At 62.7% G+C, this 22,404-nt stretch overlaps 2 protein-coding genes across 2 annotated transcripts in view; one reads left to right on the plus strand and one right to left on the minus strand.

Annotated features, from left to right (window-relative positions):
* Positions 1–7,319: 7,319 nt before the first annotated feature.
* Positions 7,320–8,695, minus strand: IER5L (immediate early response 5 like). The gene has a single exon (XM_040531136.1). It carries the CDS (start codon positions 8,331–8,333, stop codon positions 7,356–7,358), a length of 978 nt encoding a protein of 325 aa, XP_040387070.1. The 5' UTR covers positions 8,334–8,695; the 3' UTR covers positions 7,320–7,355.
* Positions 8,696–9,593: 898 nt separating this feature from the next.
* LOC121057266 overlaps positions 9,594–22,404 on the plus strand; it is a 109,173-nt gene continuing 96,362 nt past the window's right edge. Inside the window, exon 1 of the mRNA XM_040531133.1 lies at positions 9,594–9,720. The gene's annotated coding sequence lies outside the window, so the exon portion shown is untranslated. The remainder of the gene's footprint in view (positions 9,721–22,404) is intronic.

Consider the following 22,404-nt stretch of genomic DNA (forward strand, 5'->3'; position numbering starts at 1 on the left):
CTTGGAAGTATTTTATAATTGCCAGGGTATCTGTGTCACGGAGAATTTGGGGTTAGAGTCATCAAGTGGTGCGCTTTGTCAACGCAGGAAAAGAGACCCCCCTCGAATATACCTCAAACCCACTAATTTTTATAATTAAAGGGGGAAGAAGGGAGAGGACTCCCTGGGGGGGGGGGAGTAAAACACCAACTGCATATACATGGGAGAGCTGCGCGGGGTCCTGGTGGATGCAGACGCTGCGGGTTGGGTTGCCAGCTCTGCCACAGCCCCACCATACCCTACGCACGCTGCCTCAGTTTCCCACCTGTGAACCAGAACTCAGAGCAGGTCCCACTGCCTGAAACCAGTAAATCCAGGCAGGAGGTGACACAAAAACATCATTACATGAAATACCGTGCAATATTGGTTGGCTTCCCTGCACGTTGCTCTGCCCGGCCGGAGCATCTCCCAGCTCCCAGCACCTCCTCACGTTTCGGCTCAGCCCGGCCAGGCGGCGTGGCCGTGCTCACCGCGACCTACAGGTCCCCAAAAAGAGACAAATTTGAAACTGGGGGCAGAGGGATGAGGTTCCCTCCCTCCCCCAGCATTTCCATGCACTGCTCTTGCTGCCAGCCTCCGGCTGTGCCCGTCGTCCTGCCTGTCCCTTGGGCACGTCCCTGGGGTGCTCCTGGGGGACACGGGGACAGCGCAGAGCCCAGCGGGGCTCTTGAGATCCTGCCCCGCTGGATCCGATCCCTTTGGCCGTTGCTACACCTCCGGCATTTCTCACGCGGGACCAGGGCACGTGGCCTTCGTGCTCCGTGGGTGGAAGGGGAAGAGCCGGGATGACCCCGGTGCTGCTTGTTGGACTACGCGTGCTCCAAAACCTGGGGATTTTCCAGAGTCAACAGATCCCGAGCCAAGGTTTAAGCCCGTGGCAACGCCTGAACCAGCAGGCAGCGTTGGGCCGTGCCAGAGAAGCTCTCGTGTGAACACTCCTTAACCAACGCTGGGACAAACGGGGGCTGCATCCTTCCCGTTGTCCCTTCTTGTCACCGAGCCGCAGGAGCAAGCCGTGGGTGTGCTGCGGTGGCCTTGTCCTGGCTGGGGGGGGGGGGGGGGGGCTTTTAGCCACCTCCTTCCTTTCGGGTTCACAGAGGTGGAAGAGACGGGGTGACTGCGGTGCCGTGGGGACCCCAAGTGTGGCCCTAGCCAGGGGAGGAGGGCGGTGGTGGAGCTTGGGGTGGCTGTGCCCCGGCTCCGAGCCCTGTAACCTTAATGGGGGGACCCCCCAGGCACTGCCTCATCCCTGCACGGGGTCACCCCGCACCCCAGGTCCCGCGGGACGCTGCCTGCAAAGCTTCCCCTTGCCTTCCACCGGCACGAGGGCAAAGCCCCCAGCCCAACACTCGTATTTGGGCTGGTGTTTGCTCTCCAGCACCAAACCAAACAGCGGGTTTCTGAAAATCTGCTCCCTGAGCCGTGCCGCCAACGAGCCTCCCTCCTAGGGGTGAGTTCCCCCGAATGCCCCATACCCCGAGCAAGGGGGGAACAAAGGCTGGAGCAGCACGGGGCACCGGGCGGCTGGGCGAGGAGGAGGAGGAGGTTGTGCAGAACATCGTCGGGAGCTTGGGAACGGGCAATTTTGTGAGCAAACGGCACCTCGGAGCAGGACTTCCCCACTTCAAAACTCCCTTCACATCAACGTTCACTTTCATGGGGTAAAACCGGGGGAAATGGGGAAAAAATAACCATCTCTTCACGCGTTTCAATGCAAAGCCTCACCGTGGAGAGGAAAAGGGGGAAAACAGGGCTTGTTGGTAGTTAAAAAAAAGCCCCCCAAATGAGACTGCGGAAATATTCACGGACCAAAGGCAGGCGTGCCAGGTCCTACAGCACGGGCTGCTCCTGCCCTGCGGGGCCACAACACGACCGCTGGAGCTCGGCCCCATCCTTACAGGGGTGACTTTCTGCTTCGCCCTGCTTGGGGGAATTAAAAGCGGGGTTCAGCAGCGCCTCGCTCTGCTCTGCCCTGCGGCCACCGGGCGCATTTTCAACATCAGAGCTGGGGCCGTGGCAGGAGAGAAGGAGCAGCTCCAGTCCCGTAAGAGCAGGTGAGGGGGTGACAAGGAGCATTTTGTGGGGGCAGCACCAGGGAAAGCCCTCGCCCATCCCCTGGGCAGCAGCAGCCGCAGAGTTAATGCTGCTCCTCGTCCCCCCCCGCAGGCGTGGGGCAGGTGTCCGCTGCTCACCTGGCCCAACCGTGGGGCCAGAGGTGGGGATAAATAAGAGCAGGTTGGGGCTGGTTTTCCTCTCTCCTGCCCCTGCAGGAGCTGCACCTGGGGCTGTGGGGCTCCTCTGCTGCCCTCTCCCTCTGGGCTGGCTCCTTCCCTCGGTGTGGGCTGCCCCGAGCCTCTGCTGGCAAACAGAACAGGCATTGAGGAGGGCAGGTAAGCTGAAGGCTGGTGGGTTTTGCTTGGCCAAGCTGTCGTAGCCCTGATTTGGGGGGTGTAGCAGCTGGGTTTTGTTGTTTCCTCACCTGTGGGGGCAAGCAGCTCCTTTTTTTGGAGACCCCTTGCTGGGTTTTGCCTGGGGGGAGTCTGTGCCTCTGCTTGCTGCGGGATGTGCTCTGTGCGTCTGCCTGGTGCCACTGAAACCCCAAAGTACCTGGTGGTGGCTGCCAGGTGCTCGGGGTTTTGCTTCTCCTGCTTTGCAGCTGAGATCTGTGTGTTGATGATGGCTGCTCTGTGCTCGGTGCCTGCTGGCTGTCCACAAAGTGCCTTTCCTCCGGTTTTCCCGGTGTGTTGTTCGCTGGTGGATGCAGCGGCCGATGGCTGTTCTCGCACGACAGCCCCCTGTTAACTTTCATGGCGCGCACCGGTGAATCCAGGGTAGGCTTAGCGTGGGGAGCAGCATTAATCATCAAATCTATAAGCAGGATATAGAAAGGCCAAATGTGAATAATTACCGCTCGGATGCTAATTACCTGGGCTGAGACCAGCCCGAACATACTAAACACGCCGCTAACAGGAGCAGCCTCTGGTCCGCGTTGCTGTGTCCCCCGTAGCTCTCGTGCTGTTATCTCTGCATGGGAGTAGTTCAAACATCTGCTAACACGTGCGGGTCCCCAAACACACTCCTGCTCGTTCGTACTTGAGCTGGGGAGATGGCAGGGGGCTCGTCAGAGCTGATGGATCCTGCTCTGGGATCTGCAGAGCACAGAAGCTGCTCTTCCTGGTGCCAAGGGAGCCCTTGGGTGCGCGGCGATGTCCCCCTGGGCACGGGCTCTTTGTAGTCCAGCAGCACGAGGACGTGGTTGGGCTGTCAGCTCTTGCACACAGAGCAATGCATAAAATTGTAGCGAGCCCTGCAAACATCACAGTGTGTTGCTGACTCTTGCTGGGCTCAAGGCAGCCCTGACCAAAGTGGCAGGCGGGGGAGGAAAGCAGGCGGGTGCTGAGCCCAAGCGGCTCAGCTGCGTGCTGGGGAGGCAGCGTTGGCCCAGTTACTGGAGCAGCACCTCCCCTGGTGTGGGGTGGCTCGTCCCCCGAACCAAGGGGGTTCAGCACAGTGACACGGAGGGCACCCTGAGGACTGGATCTGCCCATGGAGAGCATCTGGCTGTATTGTGGCTGAGCCCAGGCTCTGGGCAGAGCTGTGCTGGCCGTGGGGTTCCCCCGCTCCCCTCGCACCTCCTGCGGCTCTGCCCCTGCCACGCTCCATCCTCAGGGGCCCCTCCAGGGCTGCTGCTGCCCCAGGGCTGCCAGGCACAAAATTGTGATGACTCTTCATCAAGGCACACGAATGGGTGCAAGGATAAAGGACGCGAAAGGATCTTGGGGGTAGAACTCAGCAACGCCACCTGTATCGCAGCGCGGAGGTGGGGCAGCCCAGTGGAGGGCAGGTTTGGGACACGGAGTGGGGTTGGTGGGTTCCCGTGCGTGAGGTCCCCCAGATTTGGGGTGCTCCAGCCCATCTGCTCGGCACCTCACCCCCGGGGCACCGCGCTTCCCTGCGGGCGCTCCTGGAGCTCAGGAGGGGTGAAAACATTTTGTGCCTGGGAGGTGAGGAGCGTGTGTGTGCGAGCGCCAGGACGGGCTTGTGCTGGGGGTGCAACCTTCCCCTGTCACCTCCCTTCTAGCCTGAATGCTTCTGCCATCATGATTAATTTATCAGGTACTTATGAATATGCAGATGAGGCGCTGGTTTCCAGGCTCTGCTTTCAGGAGAGGCTGTGTGATGGGCTCGCTGCCGCTGCTGCCTTCTTCAGAAGAGAAATGTCATGTACCGGGGCTGAAAATAAATAAATAACCGTGCTGCCGAGAGCGCCCGACTCAGCGGCTCCGTGGAGCTGCGGGATCTGCTCGTTCCTCACTTCCAGGGGGTTTATCCGTGTCCCCCTGCCATGTGCACCCCGTCTCCCCCACCCTGCGTGGTTACCTGCGGTGCAGAGATGTGTTCGTCCCTTCTGGGCTTTGAAACCTTGACGGGAGCCCCAGAAACTTCCCCCGGGAGTGGTGCCGAGGGCTGGCTGCCCCCGGGGAGGGGATGTTTGGAGTGAGGGGTACGCCTGGGGGGGGGGATGAGTCCCATGGGGATGGGGGGGGGGGCCTCCAGGTGCTGCCTTCCTTCTGCTGGTGATCTCCGCACCTGGAAGACTGGGTGCGGGCTGGGGCCAAGCTGCCGGCGGTGTGCCCCGGGGTTTGTGGGGCTGCGGGGTGCAGGAGGGCATGGGGCAGGCAGAGCCAGCTGGGGGGCTCCGGGGGGGCTTCGGGCTTTGGCACCTCTGACCTGTGGGTGTCTGCAGGAGCACGCGGCTTTTAAAAGTTCCCCCAGACGCTGCCTGCAGCTCTGGGTTTCCCACTGGGGAGGGCAGACCGCAGCATCTGCTGGGGTGCCGGGCAGTGGGATGGGGGCGGGAGAGGCCCCGGGCTCTCAAGCACAGGGAGGGGGCTTCTGCCCCCCCCCCGGGATGGGGGAGAATTCCCCCCCCCCCCCCCCACTGGAGCATCCGACCCCTGGGTGCCACAGGAGCGCTCGGCTGGACGAGGGGGTTATTGATGAATTTTCATTTGATGGATTTTAATTTGGGGGGGGGGGGGGGGGGGGGTTGGGCACTGTTGAGGGGGGGACGCCCCCTGCCCCGAACTGGGGTCGGGGCCGCCCCCCCGGCACTGCGGGGCCCGCAGCGGGCACCAGGGGGCGCCGTGGGCGCGGAGCGGCGGCCGTGGGGGGGGGGCGCGGGGTGCGGGGGGGTTTTGGGGCGCGCTCCGGCTCGGATCTGCGCCGGGGGGGGCGCCGCGGCCCCGCTGCCTCCCTCCAAGGCCTTGACGGAGCCCCCCCGTTGCCCCCCCCCCCCCCCGGCCCCGGATCCGATTTTTGGCCGCTCCACCCCCCAGCCCATCTATCTCCGGGGGGGGGGGGGGGGGGGGGGGGGGGGTGGGGGGTGGGGGGGTGTTGGAGGGGTGCCGGGGGGGGGGGGGGGGGGGGGGGCGGCACCAGCTGTCGGGTTTGTGCCGCCGAGCGTTTTTCACGGGCTTTTTTTTTTTTTTTTTTTAAATAATTCTCAAATGAATCCACGCGTCCCGAGGTGAGCCCGGAGGTGGGCCCGGAGCGCCCGTTGCGTTCATTCATTTGGTTTAGAGCAGGGGAGGGAAGGAGGGGGGGAAAAAAAAAAAAAGGCACACAAAAAGAGAGGAAAAAAGGGGAGGAAAAAAAAAAAAAAAACCCACACGCACCACCAAGTGGCACAGCGCGGTGATAACAAACTCCAACTCAAAAAAACTTCCCGAGCGCACCGGGGGACGCGGGGAGCGCGCAGGAGATGCCCCGGGGGGGAACGGGGGGAACCGGGGGGGGGGGCAGCCTCGGTGTTCCCCCCCCCGGGGGCTTCGAGCAGCCCCCCGAAACCCCAGGGGAGGGTTTGTGCCTCCTGCGGGGGGGGGAGGTGAGGGGGAAGCCGAGGGTCCTGGGGAGGGGGGGACAAAGGGGGCTGTGGGGTTTTGGGGGGGCCGCAGTGGGGTTTTGGGGGGGCCGCTGTGGGGTTTTGGGGGGGCCGGAGCTCCGTGAGGGCTGCCCGGTGCCGGGGGGGGGGGGGGGGGGGAGGGCGCGGGGGGCTCCGGAGCGGGGCTGCGGTGAGCAGGAAAGCGAGGGCACAGCAAGTTTATAATCGACTTTTTATTAAGATTATAAATTTAAACAAATCTGAACAGTTTTACCCGGTGATATACAATTCCATACGCACAAAAATACAGGCTTACAAACAAAGAAAAGGGAGGAAAAAAAACAACAACAACAACAACAAAAAAGAAGAACGAACCCCAACAGACCGTTTGGCAAAGCATCCTCAGTTACACACAGTGCTGGTACCGGGGAGTTGGGAGGGGGCAGGCTGCAAGAAAACAAAAATAAAAAAAAATAAAAAAAACGAGGGGAGGGGGAGAGCAGAAAACCCACCTTTTTACAACAAAAGGTTTTTCTTAAAAAAAAAAAAAAAAAAAAATCCCCAAAAAACACCAAATCAAGAGACTCTACAGGAGACAGATCTCTTCACAAGCCCGAACAATGCTGGTTTTAGGGGGCGGAGGGCTGAAACCGAGAGCGGCTGAACTTCGGGAGGGGGCAGCGGGGCTCCGGCACCTGGGGCAGCGGCCGGGCCCCCCCCCCCCCTTCGGCCCCCCCGCACCTCGCGTCCCCCCGCGGCGCGGAGCAGCGGTCCCACCGCGACCCCCCGCACGCGTTTCTGCTGGGAGGAAAAGTTCAATTTTCTCTTTTTTTTAATTATTTTGTTGCCCCCCCCCCCCCCCCCACCCCGGATAAAGAAACGCACAAAAGCGAGCCGGGGCTGGGGGGGGGGGGGACACCCCGGTTGGGGGGGGGGGGGGACGACCCCGCTCTCACGTGGCGCTGCCGCCAGCACCGGCCCCCGGCGACCCCCGGCCCCAAGCCCCCCGAGCGGAGCGGACACAAAGAGGATTATTTAAACGGGTGCTTTCGGCGGTGGGGTTTTGTTGTTGTTGGTTTGTTTGCGTTTGTTTGCTTTGTTTTTTTTTTTTTCTTTTTTTTTTTTCTCTCTCTCTCTCTCATCTCTGCAAAAATAAAGTCCCAGGATCTTAGATTTTTTTTCTTTATTGTACAATTTATAAAACACTAGCGTGGCTCTGCCCTCCCGCCCCCCCCTGCGCACCCCACGGCACCCCCCGCACCCCCTCCCCTCGCCCCCAACCTTCTCCCCCCCCCCACCCCGCCTTTGTTTCTGGGTCCCCCCCCCCCCCCCCCGTCGAGAGTCCCTCGGCTCCGCACCCCCGTTCCGCGCCCCCCCCCCCCCCAGCCCCCGCCGGTGTCCCCCCCTCCCCTCGCCGGCTCCCCGCTCCTCTCTAAAACGCGACGATGGCCCGAGTCCAGGCTCCCAGGCTCGCCAGCGCCTGCTTGCTGCACAGCTGCCCGTTGAGGGGCTGCTCCGAGTCCGCCTGCTGCCGGCTCACCAGCCCCGTGAAACCGGAGCCGAAGATGGAGATCAAGTTGGAGATGTTGGAAGAGTCCTGCGGGTGCTCGGCGCTGTACTCCTCGAAGCGGGCGCGCTTGGTGCACGGGGCGAAGGGGGGGCCGCCCGCCACCCCGCCTCCCCCCGGCTCCCCATCCACCACCCCCACCACATCCACCAGCCCCCGGGAATACTTGCGCTTGGTGCCCGGTGCGGGCGGCGGGGAGGCGAGCCCCGGTGCCGGCTGGCAGCAGCAGGGGCACTGCGAGCAGCAGTCCTGGTGCAAGTACCCGTTCTCCACCGTGGTCACGACGTGAGTGTCCAAATCCAGCACCGTGGTGCGGCTGCTACAGTGCGGCGCCCCGAAGTCACAGCCGGCGGCGTACAGCAGCCCCGGGGGCGAGCCGGGACCGGGACCGGTGGAGGAAGCCCGGTAGAAAGCCGGGGACGAGTCTCTGCAAGGCGCTCGCTGCAGCTCGGGGGGCGCCGCGCACACGGGCACCTCCAGCAGCTCCGCGCCGCCCCGCACGGCCGAGCAGCTCCGCGCCTCGCGGTCCTGCGTGTCGGGGGGCAGCGGGAGCGCCGCCAGCTCCGGTGGGGCGGCGGCGGAGGCGGCGGGGGGCGGCGGGCAGGCGGGCATGGCGAGGAGCGGGGCGCCGTCGGGGTAGTGCTGCTGGCGGCGGTAGAGCTCGGCGTAGCGCTCGCTCAGGTAGAGCTGCCGGGCGTTGCGGAGCACATAGGAGACGAGCAGGTTCTTGTGGAGCTTGATGCCGCCTCGCTGCGTGCGGGAGCTGTGGATCTTCCGCAGGGAAATACTGATCAAACTCTGCGCATCGAGGGTGCACTCCATCCTCCTCCGGCCCCTCAGCATCTGCTCTCGCCACCCGCGCAGCCAGGCACCCCGGGCCGCATCCACACGGCAAGCCGGGAGGGTGCGGAGGGTTGCAAAAAGGAGGATAAAAAGGCGGATTGGAGGGGAGGGGAGAGGGGGGGGGGAGGGAAATAGAAGGGGAAGGGGGGGGGGGAAAAAGGGGAAGGGGACAGCAGAGCTCGAGGTCGCTGGAGAGCGGAGGGGGGGGGAATAGAGAGGGCTGTCTTCAGGGGGCGGCCAGCGGCGGGAGCGGAGCGGGCATCGCCGTGCGCGCCGGTGGCTCCCGCTGCTGCTGCTGCTGCCGCCGCCGCCGCCGCCGCGCTCCGAGCAGGCACGGCGCGTGCAGGCAGCGCCACCAGCGCCGCGCGCGCCCCCGCCCGTCCCCGCGCGCCGCCCCCGCGCGCGCGCCCGCCCCTCCCCTTTGCCCCGCCCGCCGCCCCGCCCCTCTCGTCTCCTCCCTCCTCCCCGCCCCTTTCCTCTCCTCCCCCCCGGCCCGTACCTGTCGCGCAGCGGCACTGAGCGCCCGCCCGCCCAGCCCCCGCCTTTTATAGCGCGGCGCCGGCCCCGCCCCGCCCCCTCCCGGGGCGAGCGGCCAACGGGGAGGCGGCGGGAGGCTTGACGGGCGGGAGAGGGGGCCAATGGGAGGGAGGCGGGCGCTTGGCGCCGTTCAAACGCTGACAGGGGCGGCGAAGCCCGAGCGGGGCGGCGGGGCCGGGGCTGAGGGGGTCCCGGTGCGGGCTCTGCGCCCCCCCCCTCCGCCGCCTCCCCCTCGCCCAGAGCGGCTGAGTCCCCCTGCCCCTGTGGGGCACAGCCCCGGCACCACCGGTTCCCAACCGAGCTCCGACTTTCCTCTTACAGTGGCACCTCCACACACAGAAACCCCGGGGGCACCGGGACCCCCCCCCCAGCACCCCGACCCCCGCCGGCTACCGGCCCCTGCACCCCGAGCCCCGGCTGGGCACCGGCCCCTCGCCCCGAGACCTTCCCCGGTCTCCAGGCTCAGCCTCACGCCCACCTTGCAAGCCCCTTCCCCTCCTAGGAGCAGGGCCATGTGTTGGTTACTGCTTAGGAGGAGCTCCAATCCCACTGCTTTTTACCCCAAATCGGGAATGGGGACCGTGTGTGGGTTGTTGTTAATCAGGGTCTGCTAATTAAGGGCTCCCATCCTGCTTTGGTGCATGCAGCAGTCTCTGTTTTGCATGGCCCCTGCTCTGAGGGGTGCCCTACAAGGGGCGTATGGGGTAGGGGCATTTGAGGTACTAAAGGGATGCCCCTGTGCTTGCCGCTGAAAGATCTGGCCACCCAGGGACCCCCCCCCACCCACCCCAGAGGCAGCAGTATGTGAGGAAGGCTGTCCTGGCACGGGGGAGCTGCCCTTGGCCTGCAGGTAAGAGCTGGTGTGGGTGTATGGCAGGGGATGCTTGGGGAGGGGGCTGCCACACCAGGGTGGGAGAAGGGCTGTGGGGAGCGCTGGGGGTCCCCCCTTTGCTGCCTGGGGTAGGGTGGGCGATGGCTTTTGCATGGGGGTATGGAAAAGCTGGTGCTGGAGTGTGTACCTGAGCAGTGATCACCCCGTGCCTGCAGGTGGTCAGCAGTGTGTTGGGCAGAAAACCCCCCAAGCCCCCTAGAGCAGCCCAGCCCCCTGAATGTAGGGGCACTGGTGGGCACTGGGTTGCCCTCCCTGGTCTCCTTGGTTTTGGGGGCTCCCTGTACTGGCTGGATCTGTAGGGGCTCGGCTGGGCTCTGCTGGCTCGGCTCTCCTGCATCCTCCTGTGCGTCTGGTGGGCCTCGCCCAGGGGCAGGGGAGCAAGCCCAGTGCCATGGGGGATTTCTCCCTGTGGAAGGGTCTGTGGGACCCCAGCTGGGCTGGGGCAGCTTGTTGTTCCCTGAGAGGCAGCTGGCGTAAATCCTTGCTCGTGGAGCACCTGCCTTCATCGTTTGCCCTCAGCTGTGCAAACTGGGGTGAGTGACACTGAGCATTACCGAGCTCTTGTAGGATCCTTATGTTGTGGTTTCCTCATCTGCAAAATGGAAACTAATCACAGCCCTGTCCAGAGCGGGGCTGTAGATAAAGGCAGTGGGTGCGGGCAGCGTTTGAGGTGTGGGATTGCACTTTCTCTCCTCTGCTAGTCTCCTTCCCTTGGAGACCCTCCTTGCTGCAGGTTGCCCTTCCCAAGGGTGTGCTGCAGCTTCAGGAGGCGATCTGGTGGAACAGGACTGGCTCCTGGGGCAAATCATGCTGAGTTTTGGCTGTTTCTGTGTCTAGACCCTGCTTTGTTCTTGCTCAGAGGGACCAAAGGCTCTGTTCCTGCTGGTGTTGGTGCCTGCAGGCTGAGCTCCGGCTGCGGCTTTGCTGCATTCCTGGGGCCCCCGGGGCAGTGGGGAGCCAAGACGGTGAGTGCTGCTGCTGACCCATGCAGGCAGCGTGTGCTGCCTTACCCAGCTCACGTTTGCTGCTCTCTGGACCATCTCCAGCTGTAAAACTCCAGCCCTGGTGGTCCAGGCTGAGAGCCTGGATTGCTCGTCAGCCGGCTGCTGCGGGGTGGCTCGGGCAGCGTGCACGGTGCCAGCCACAAAACATTGTCCTGGCAAGCGTCCTCTGCCTCGAGCTCCTGCTCACCATCCTGCCTTGGCTCGGAAAGCAGCGTGGCCTCGGGACACTGCCCTGCACTGGCCCTCCTTGTTTTAATCATCCCGTGGCCCTGCTGGCTGAAGGTTGTGGCTTTAACCAAAGGGTCAGGTGGACTTTGCAGGGCTCTGCGTGCAGTGGTGCTGCATTTATTGGGGTGCAGAGGGTGCTGCGTCCTAGGGTGGTGTGTCCTCGGGGCTGTTTGGGTGTCGTGGGACACCCGGCTGCAGGGGATGCTGCTGGCTCTGCCTGCCAGAGAAGTGCCCTCTGCTGTAGCTGCCTGCAAAGCCTCGTGGCAGCAAGAAAACCCAAGAGCACGGTAGGAACCTCTAGGAGACGACGATGTAAATAAGATTCCGCTCTGGGTAATTAATATCAGGCTATAAAACACAGGCCCGATCCTCTGGCTGGCTGCTGGGCACTCTTGCTGCTGGCGAGGCCGGCGGCGGCTGCCTGCTGCCTCTCCTCCCGGCTGGCTCTGCTGGCAGCGTGAGCGGTTTGTTCGCAGACACGGTGGCTTTAATCCTGGAGCTGGGGCTGGCCGCGTGCTGCAAGAGCTGTGCTGCTCCTGTTTGGCCTGGGAACTCCGAAATCTGCCAGAGATGGAGACTGGCCGATACCTGTCTCGGCACATGACTGTGAGCTCTGCTCTTCTGGAAGAGGGTAGCGAGTCCTGTCCGTTTTCTGGCCCTGCAGCAGCAAGCCGGGGCAGGATGGGGTTGTTCAGTGCTTGCCTCTCCCAGGAAAATCACTCTGTCCTGTCCGACATCCCCAGCCCCTGGTCTCTGCTGGGGTTTGTGCGTCCTTCCCATGGGAAAAGCCCCCAGGGACCCTACTGCTGGAGGGGCCGTTTGGTCTGGAACCACCTCGGTTAAACGTAATTGCAGCTTTCACCTGGCCATTAAATGGCGAGTGCCATCACTGCCCCAAAGGGAAGGAGGGCCCAGGGCTGCCTGGAGGGCTGTAGCTGTGCATTTCCCCTGCACAATGCTGGTCCTGGGGGAGCCGTGGGGCTGAGCAGGGCGCAGCTGCCCCGCGGGTGTCCCGGTGCCAGCGCCCATCCGTGCTGCTGCGGGCTCCAGCAGCAAACCTGGCGGTCGGCGGCTCTCAGCTGCAGAGTAAACAAGCTGGCAAGAGAAACCATTTTGCTTCAGCTACCAGGAGAAACCCTTTTTAGGTAGCACTTCCAACTGGCAACGCTCTCCTCTGTTAACCCCCTCCTTCCCTTCCCACTGAAACCCGAAAGTTGTTGCAGCGATCGGGGAGAGCAGGCTGCCTGGTGTGTCTTTGCCACCCCGAGCAACGAACGCAGACGTGAATTTACTGCTTGATCTTCTAATTTCAGTGCAATTAGACTAGCTGCTACAGAGCAATTTCCCCCTAAGCCTCGATCTCAGGCCCGGGCACTGCCGAGCTGCTTGCAGACGAGGAAGCGTTGGCTGAAACATGGGTTTTTTTTGGGCGCACCTGGAACCTGCCTCCCCGGAGACGCGTCTGCGAGCTCGAGCTGTGGGTGCCTGGCATGTCTGAAAAGGAGCCTGCTTTTCAGGCTCGCTTATTACGAGTCAGGCACCCAAAGCTAGTGGGGAAACAAGCCAGAACAAGGGCGCAGGCTGAGCTCTGGGTGCTGGGCTGCCCGCTCCATCCCCTGTGCCAAGCAGGACCAACGCAGCCTGGTGGCACCGCAGCGTGGGGCTCGTGGGGGCTGCAGCACGCAGGGGACGGGGCACGTCGGCTCCAGAAGCCACCAGCCCTCGGTGGCAGTGTGTCCGTCCGTATTTATTGGGTGTGCTGTCGTCTCACCATGGTATCTGTTAGCTCTTTCTCGCAGCTGTGGTCCCATCAGCAAGACAGTCTTATCCAGGGTCACATATCTTGTTTAAAATCTTGCTGAAAATGGGGTGGAAGTCGTGCTGTAGAAGCTTTAATTGGATTATTCCCCCCCCTTGCTTTTAGCCGGGAGCTGTGTAATGCCTCCCAAACACCGCCGCAGCACGGGGCATGGAAGAAGCGGTCAGGACTTTGATCCGATCCATCCCTCCCCAACTTCACTGACTCATCTCCTCCATTTGTGCGGCACCCTGGTGCTGTGCGTCGTGCGCTGGCCTGGGCCCTGCTGTGCAGGGTATGGGAGGAACCTGCGAGCTCCCACGGCGTTGTTTTATGGCATCTCCCTGCTGCACGGCCAAGCGGGCTCTGACCCAGCCCAGTGCCCAAGGCGGTGCTTACAGACGGCGCTGGTGCTTCCTGCGCCCCTTCCAGTGCTTGGCAGGAGCTACGTGGCTCCCGCTTGGACTAATCCTGGCAGGGTGGCATTAGGGAGGTGATTGCTACCAGGACCTTATTGCTGATCCTCTCTGCGACACGATCCTGCCATGAGTGGGCAAATACTGGCTGGTGATGACCCAGCAGAAGAGGGGGTCCCTGCCTGTGTCGCTGTTTTTTCAGCCCATGCACCGTTTTCCTGCTGGCTCGCTGTTCCCACAGCTCAGGCTGCGTTAGCAGATCTGTTCCTTGCTAGAGCTGGGGGAAACGAGCTGTTGGTGTGAGCAGAGCTGCGGGTGTTCCTGGGGAGGCTGCAGCACCCCAGCTGGTCCCTGCGTGGTTTGCTTGGCTCGCCTGGCACCCAGAGCCACTGGGGTGATGCTCTGCAGCGGTGGCATTGCGGTGCTTCTGCTGCAGGCGCTTCCCCAGCTCTCCAGTGAGCCCATCGTGCTGTGCTGGTCTCTGCTGGTGCCTCGTCTCCTCGTTTTTGGCGTTTGGAGAACGTGGGCTCCCTGCAGAACTGCTGCAGGATGGGAAAGCCACAAGATAAACTGGGTGCTACAGGTTTGAGCTGCCTTTTTGGGGAGGGGGGATGAAGTTTGGTGTCCAGTCCCTCAGCAAGCACCTCGGACTGGGTGCTCCCCTGGACCCAGGGGTGAAAATCTGGGGTGCTGCTGTCCATGCAGTCCGTCTGTGCTCAGCACGGGTTGTTGTCTGGAGACAGGGGCTTAGGATTGCTCAGGGCAGGTCTCTCACCTGGTGGCCTTATAACCATGGCCCGTGGGGTGACTCCTGGGGGGATGCTGTGACCTGTGGAGTCTCTTGGGGTAGGGTAGGGAACAAATATCATCTGGAGCCACTGGAGAGGTGAATGCCAGGCTAAAGGATAGCCCTGAGCTCCATTCCTGCCTGGGAACTGTGCCTCTGTCCTCACAATCTGGCTGTGGGCAGAGCAGCCAGGTTCCCTCTCCCTGCTAGTGTCTGTGCATCGTCACAGGGGAAATACAAAAGAAAAGCCCTCAGAGTTTTTTGCTGCATTTGGGGCCGGCTCCCTGGTGTGGGTTTCACCGGAGGCTGTGGACAGGAGCACAGGGTCCTTGGAGAAAGCGAATCTGATCGGGGGGCTCAGTGCAGAGCTGGGGGGTGCTCTTGGCATCCTGGAGCTGCCTGGGGAACTCGCTGCTGCCCCTGGATCATCGCTGCCAGGAGGGTGGGGTGCCCTAGGCAGCCAGGGCTGTGGTACCTGATAGCAACCTCATCTAACTGCTGAGCACAGCCCCTACCCTAACTGCAAAGCCTCCAGCACCAAGGAGGGCTGCTACCCGCAGCTCCATCCCAGCCGGAGCAGGATGCGACCCGCCGGGGACCGAGCGGGCTTTGCAGCCGGGCTCCCTGCCGCCGACGGGACCAGCGAGCCCTTGGAGGAGCTCGGGGAGCTGGGCGTTATCCAGCGCCTGTGATCTAGGGCTGATCGTGTCTCTCTGCCTCCGCGTCCCCTCCCACCCGTCCTGTCTGGTGGTTTGGAGGTGCTAACCTGGGCAGGGCAGGGCCCGTCCCGCTGTGCTGGCAGCGTCTGGCCCCGATGGGAATTGCCCATCCCCAGGGGCTCGGGGTGCCAGCAGCGATGCTTGGCACTGGGAGCAGCCCCCGCAGCGGGTCCTTCCCCTCTCCCCCTGCCTGCCAAGCCCCCAAGGAGCACGGTTGGGGCGGGTGGGTTGAGCAAAAATCCTATTAAAGTTGGAGCCACGGCTCGGATGGGGTGTGGAGGCTGTGACAGCACGTGGGACCTGCCTGGGCTCTGGGACCCGGGCACGGTGGGGGTCCCGTCTTTTGGGGAGTGCCCCAAAGTGTGTGCAGCCAGCTGATACGGGGCTCCAGGGTGGTGAAGCAGAATGGAAATGGCAACTTTCCCCCCGCACAGCTCTTGCAGCTGGGGAGCAGCGTGGCCTTGCCATGCCCACAGATGGACGGACGGACGGATGGATGGCCGGAGGACTACAATCCCCGGCAGGGAGCGAAGTGCTGGGGGGATGCCGGGACTGGTAGTCCCCGGGCCCGCTGTGGGGTCCCCGCTGTCACCGGTGGCTGGGGCGGGGGACCCGGAGGGGATGTACGGGCTCGGGGAGGAGCCAGCGCCTTCACCCACTTTGTTGTTAAATACCTTAAAGGAGCAGTGGCTGCGCCCGAGCGAGCTCCCTAGCGGAGCCGCGCAACCCGGGCCGTGGGCTTTTTAAAGATAAAAAATCACTCGCGTGGCCTTTGGGATTAACGGGCTCCGTAACTCCTTCGGCGCCTGGGCACCACCGGTGGCCTCGCCGTTGGGCTGTTCCCACATCCCCTCGGAGCATCCTCCTCCGAGCATCCTCCGGTGCTCCCAGGGCCGAGCAAAATCGGTGCCGAGGCCGTTTCCTCGCAGGGAACATCCCCGCTCGGCAGTCCTGCGGATAAAAAGCTCCGCAGAGAGGCAGGGAGCAGCACCGTGGGCAGCCGTGCGCGTTTCTCGTGGCACGGCCGTGACCCGGGGATTTTTTCCGCCCCCCCCCCCCGGCGTAAGGCAGTCTGGCACACGGTGCCTCCAGCCAGCCCGGCCCTGGCGTGTGCCCAGCCAGACACCCACACGAAAGCCACCGCGGCTCGCCTGGCTCCCGGCCAGTGGCTACCTCCAGGCAGCTCACGAGGCCCCGGGGGGAGCTGAGAGCAAAGCTCCCACCCCTGGAGGGCGAGGGGTGAGGGCTGGGGTTGGCAGCGGGGCACACGGTGGGACCAGCACCTGGGTGCGGAGCCCATAATGGGATGGGGTTGTCTGTGAAATGCCGGTCCTGGTAGAGCCGTCCAGCCATCCGCTGGCACCCGGTTGCCTCCAGCTGCTCTGCCCCTCGCTTCCGAGCTGCAGCAGAGGGGCTGGAATTGTGGAAATGAAAAAAAAAAAAAAAAAAAAATGTGCCGGAGAGGGGCTGCTGGAGCGTGCCATGGGAGCCTCAGTGGCTGGAAAAGCTGGAGTTGCCACCGAAACACGCCTGGCAGGAGGGCTGGGGTGCTGCGGGGAGCTGGCAGCCGAGCGGGCTGGTGCTGAGCCATGCTCTGGGGCAGGTGGTCCTGGCCTGCCCGTGGCCACGCGCCGCAGCTCATCGCGGGCTCCTGCTGGCCTGAAGGCAAGGGGAGGGTTGGGGCAGCGCTGAGCCCGCTGGTCGCAGCCCAGGCTTTCTCTCCTGGGGTGCTGGGGGGGTGCTTCCCTGCCGAGGGGCTGCGTTAGATCCTTTTTCCTTCCCGGGTGCAGGTGTTGGAGTCAGCACTGGGCACGTCGGGTCCTGTCTGGGCCCAGGCTCCAGCTGGATTTGCCGGGAGTTCAGGCTCGTGTCCGTGCTGCTTCCAGCCCGCGCTGGCCCTGCTGTAGCTGGGAATCGGGGTTGCCTGGGTGAAATCCTCAGCCAGAGCGGATGAAATCTTCCCCCGGGGTGCAGAAAGCTCCTGCTGCATGGCTGGCTTGCCGGGAGCAGACGGGCTGAAGCTCTCCGGAGCTGCGGAGGGACCTGTGGTGCCAGGACCTGGCTGCTGGATCGCCACCCGCGCAGCTGAGATCTCTTGGGCACGCTGAGGGCGGTGGAAAAGAGATCTGGGCTGCTGCAGAATCTGCACCAGGCCCCTGCTGTGCAGGAGGGAGCAGTGGAGTGGGAAAAGATGCCTGGGGGACCCACCTGTGAGGCTCTGAGCCCTGACACAGCTTGTGGGAGGGCGTCACGGGCTGCGTGGGGACCTGGTGGAGCTCTCCGGTGGGGGAGAGCACAGAAAGCTCCCCTGCAGGCACCTGCCTAGCTCTGCTGCTCGTTCCTTTTTGCTTTTCACCCCTTGCCTGCTCCTTGGGAGTCTCGGACCGGCCGCCTAACGCGTTGCGATGGCTGCGTGGCAGCGGGTGCCTCGGAGGAGCCTGTGCCGGTGCCTGCCAAGGTGCGCGCCCCGCCGCGCTCCCCGAGCTGATTGCTTCTGACACAGCCCTGCTCCTCGGCGCCTGCATCCCGCTCCCAAACAGAGCCCAGCCCCGTCTCGCTCTGATGTTGGAGCGAAAGGCCCAAAGGGTGAAATGCAGCCCCCGGGGGAGGCAGCAGGAGCTGGGGGTTGGGGTCCTGGAGGTGAAGCTGTTTGCAAACAGCTCCCGGTGCGTGTCTGTCCCAGCACACCGCTGTTCGCAAGCCTGGAGGGGACTTTTCCCCCTCTAGAAAGGGCAGAAAAGGAATGGGGATAACATCGCTGGGCTAGCATTGCTGGGGGAGTTAAGAGCCATCCATAGGAAGCTCAGTTTTTCCCTTATCCCCCTGCACGTTGAAGTTAATTGCATTTCCAACCGACGCATCGAGCTGTCCTGCCGCAGCCACCTGCAGCCAAGCGGTTGCTCTGGGACGTAACCTCTCCTCGGGGGTCTCGCCCTCCGGGGGGGACAACATCTTTCCCAGGGCTGTTTGCGTCAGGTCTGAGGAGCCCAGGGCTCAAGCTGAGCGTGTTGCCAGGACTCCACGGGTATCTCTCGAAGGTGAGACTCGTCAGGCTTAAGCAACGGATGAAATTTTTTTTAATGGGTGTTCAGCAGCCACCGTGGAGATGCTTAAGGGCATAAATTTTTTAAGAGCGTAATGGATGTTAAGCTCTCAAAAATAAATCCTGAGTCTCTCTAGCTTGGGTTTCCCAAGGTATTGGTGGCTAGCTTGAGATGAGAGAGCAAGCTGAATGAAATAAAAGGCTTTTAGATGGCGCCGAGCACCAACGTGGAGCTCCTGCTTTCCTTGTGTGCCTGAGCTACTGCTCGGTGCTTTGGGATGCCGAGGGTCAATCCCAGGTGGACGCTTTGAGGACCTGCACCGGAGAGCAGAGTTAAGGGTTTTCTCCCTGATGCTGAGTTGTGCAGAGCGAGCAGTGCCAGGCTCTAAAGCTTCCCACCCGGAAGATTTCATTGATGACAACCAGAGGCTGGCTCGGAGCTGCGCGGAGCCTGGTGAGGTGCAGAGAGCAGGGTCCAGGCGTGCGAGGTGGGCTCGCGGCTTCGCCCCTGCCAGCAGCAGGACCTGCATGGAGCAGCTCTGCCCAAACCATTGCAGGGAACTGGTGATGGAGCTGGGAAGCACCAGAACATCCTGGTTTCACCTCAAAGCAGGAGCCTCCTCTTCCATCCAACCTTTCCCAGGACAGCCCTGTGCAGGGGTTTCCTCCCTGGCCGTTGCTGCCAGGAGCTGGGGCAGCAGGAGGGAGACGTCCCCTCTGGCCGGTGCAGCACGGCAGGGCTGGGAAGCTGCAAGGAACCTGCTCCATCCTTCCCCAGCTCCCGTTGCCCCCGGGCTGGGGAAGCAGAGCCGCTCCCGCTCTCTCCGCGGCGATGCTGAAGGAGGAAGGAAGCGGAGGAGCGTGGCGCTGGCGTGGGCAGCACTGCCGAGGGTGCCGGGCAGCTGACAGCCCCGGACTTGTTCAGCGCTCGCTGCTTTCTTCCCTCACCAGGGCAGGGAAGAGAACGGAAACTCCAGGAGTGCCGAGCTCCCTGCTTGTCTCCTCCTGCCCGGGGAAGTGGGAGCAGCCCCGATCCCGTGCACAGCCCCGGGAGGCTGCGGGTGGATGCAAGCGCTGGCATCCCGCAGCGCTGCGCCCTCGCGCTGCTCTTGCCAGCTCCCCTCCCAGGGCTGCCTGGAAAGCCTCCTGCCTTCCCCTTGAGGTCGGCTCGTACCTGCCAGGGGCTCGGCCCCATTTTATGGAGCTGTTCCACAAGGTGTGCCCCGTGAATGCCCTCCCTTGGGCTGCGGTACCGGTATTTGGTGATGAGCACTGCTGGTGCATTTGGTACGCCGGTGAAAACGGGGCTCTGAGCAACTCGTGCCAGGTCTGTCTGGTCCTTGCCTGCATTTTGAGGCAGGTGCTGACCTGCTTTGAGGTGACAGGTCTTGAAATCTCTCATATTGCAGGTGCTTTGCTGGCAGGAGAAAGCAGGAAAAGTGGAAATACTGGGGGAAGATCAGGGGAAAATGGCTGCTGGAAGCATGGGTTGGTGCAGAAATGTTATCGGCTGTTTCTCTAGTTCAGCCTAACCCTGCACGCCAGTACGGGTGGTGATCCTCATGTAATTATGACAGCTGGACAATCACATTTTTCTGATGATGGAAAACCTGTGCCCTTGCTTGGGAACATCCCTCAGGGAAAGTGTCCTTGAGTGACGGAGTACCAGGGAATCCTGGAGAAGGAACTGTACCTCTCCAGTGCTGGTAGCAGAGGTTTTTGGTGACTGAGTGTTTTGTTCTCTGCCCCTTTTGTTGGTGGGATGTGTGTGGGATGTGGTAACTCCTGTCTGCCCAGCAGGTGGTTTTTTATGGGGTCCAACAGCCCGCGTTCACCCCCGAGGCAGCTCTGGATGCTGTGCCCCCATCGCTCCCGTCCCCTGGGAGGACATCACAGCTAACCCAAAGGACAAAGAGCTCTGTCCTGAAAGCTGTGCGGATCAAGGCTCTTGCTTTGTGGTTTTTGAGGAGCAGCAGCTTGTGGTTTGTGTCCTCTGGCAGGGTGCTGGGATGGGAAGTGAAGGGAGCACGTTGCCTTTGCTTTGTTTTGCACATCTGTTTTTTCTCCTCCATCTTCTCCAGCCTGCTCCGAGCACCAGGAACCTCTGCTCATGTTGGGAGGCTTTCCTTGGTAAATGTTGCTTCTGCACGTCCCCACAGCTGCAGCGGGGTGTGGAGGAACACCCTCTTACCCAGCACAAATGTGCTGGTCCTCCGGGCTCCCCGTTGCCGCCTCTTTTGGGACGAGAGGAGGGAGGGAAGGAAGGAGCAGGGATCTCTGCTCCTTGGCACAGCTGCACTGGGGTCTCCGCAGCTCCGAGGCATTGCAGCTCATCCCCAGATGGAGGACAGGGCCCTGGGGGTGTTATCCGTCTGCTGCTTTGCTCCCCAAAATTACCTGCAGGCTGTTTTGCGCTGCTGCTACCCACCGAATGGTGCCGAGAGCCGTGCTGCCCCCGTTACCCCCCAAGGTGGGTGCAGATGACTCCCCTCCTGACACGTGTGTGATCTGGGCGTCTCTTCCCGGGCAGCTGGCGGGTTATTTTTGGTCCTGGAGCAGCCCAGATCTAGTTTCTGCCTGGGCGAGTCCCTGCCCAGCGCCGCGCTCGCATCCCCGGTGCTGGCGGGGGCGCAGAGCCCCGGCTGCCTTCGCCCCCGCGGGGCTGCTCCGGTGCTCGCCCGTGCAGGGCAGGACCAGCATCTCCCTGGGATGGCTGGGGACAGGGGGACGTTGGCCAGGTCTGCGGGGACTCACCTGGATGTATCCGCTCGGGAAACCCAATCTGCGGGCCTCTCTGGGGGTGAAGGGACGGGCAGGAGCAGCTGGTGCCGTGGCAGGGCTTGGAAATCCAAGCCAGCGCCTCGTCACGTGCGTCCCCCTTGGCTCGCAGGCCGGGGGGGGTGGCAGCCCCCTTCCCTCAGCTCCTGGCCTCCTGCCCAGGTCCTGCAGTGGAAAACCCTGCCGAGGGGTGCTGGGGGGCTGCTGGGGGACTTCTTGGGGCTTCCTGAGCTGGGTTTGTCCCAGCAGTCCTGGAGCAGAGCCTTATTCCATTGCAGCGGGTGCTGCTCAAAGCATCCTTCACCCCATCAGCGTGCTGGGGCGCTAACGCGGTCCTGTCTACCTGGAGGGACAGCGGAAGGCAAATGCAATCAAAAAGGGCTTTTTTTCCAGGTTATACACAGGGTGCATTTCTGCTGAAGCTCAGCTGGGCACCCGATGGAGAGGGCAGGACCAAGGTTTGTGTTTGCAAGGTGATGGCTGGCAGAGGCACACTGCCAGAGGTGCTGAGGGTCACTTTGGGTGTCAGCGCTGCCCTGTGACATCCCTGGGTGGCAGGGGAGGCTGTGGCGTTCCCCGTCCGACACTCCCATCCCTCCCTAGCACGGCTACCAAGCAGGGACAGCTTTTCCTTGCTGAAAACTCTGCCCTTTCCTCCGGGGAGGGAGCAGCGACGCAGCCTCCCACGCTCCTGCTCGTTGCCTTTCAGCAGAATGCCGCCCGGGTAACCCTGGTGTTTCTCTCTGCTCCTGGCAGGGAGTGAATCTCTTTCCTATCTCTAAATGTGGGCTCGTGGTGTGAGCACAGGGTTTTTTTGTCTCCCCAGCTCCGAGCCCCCCCATTCCCCTTGCTGTATGGGTTTCTGGACTCGCCTCCCAGCACCATCCAGGCTCCCAACCCTGCTGCTTTGGCTCCTGGCAGCTCCTCTGCAGCAGGAGCTCATCTCCCCATGAGGGTCTCAAACGCCACCAAAACCAGACCCAAATCAGCTGTGAATAGGCTTGAGCATCCTATTCAGGAGGACAATGGGAAATCAAACAGATGCCATGTCCCCTCCGACTGTCTGTGCGCCCGGTTGTCTTTGTTGCAGGTGAATTGGGGGAAAGAAAACAGGTTTGTTGTGACAGCACCGGGTTCCAGCTGCCCCGCTCTGCTACCTGGCAGCCAGGAGAGGTGAAGGAGGAGTTGGTGGGGCTGCTGCCTGTGGGCTGGGGGGCTCCGGTGCCCCGTTTGGCTCTGAGGTGTGCGGAGAGCACCGGGCTCTGTGTGGCACTGTGGGTTTGGGGCGGACGGCTTGGTCTAGTTGTTCCTATCCATTGAAGCCCTTGGAGAGGATGAGCTGCCCCCAGTGTTCCAGCCCAGCTGGGTTTTTGGTTGCAGAATAGAGTGTATCTCGTGCCTCTGTGCTGGTCTTCACCCTGTCTCTTCCTCTGCCCTGTGTGGCTGGGCACCCTCTCGCAAAAATCACCTGGACTGGGAGTGAAATCCAAATGCCCAAAGCAAAATCTGGTGTGAAGCATCCTCGGAGCCTGCTGCCCCACTGAGATGTCTCGTGGGGCGGGTGGCAGCGCTGCTTCGTGCCACGGTGCTGCTATGGGGATGTGCTGCTGAGCAGGGAGAAGGCATGGGCTTTCCTCCCCCTCCTGCCAAGCTCCTTTCCTGCAGCCCTGCCTGTTGGGGTGGGCTTGCTGGCAGGGGGCTGAACGCTGACCCTACAAATCCGGGAACAGGGCTTCACGTCCTGACCCTCCTCTCACCTTGGGCTCTCCCAGAGCACCGAGACCAAGCTGTGGGTGGACGGATGGACAAACCGACGTCCCCTGCTGGAAGGGGCTTGGGCAGGGGAGGCAGCGGGCATTGCTGCGTCCT

This window comes from Cygnus olor, chromosome 19 (genome assembly GCF_009769625.2).
Source record: "Cygnus olor isolate bCygOlo1 chromosome 19, bCygOlo1.pri.v2, whole genome shotgun sequence".
Taxonomy (NCBI): domain Eukaryota; kingdom Metazoa; phylum Chordata; class Aves; order Anseriformes; family Anatidae; genus Cygnus; species Cygnus olor.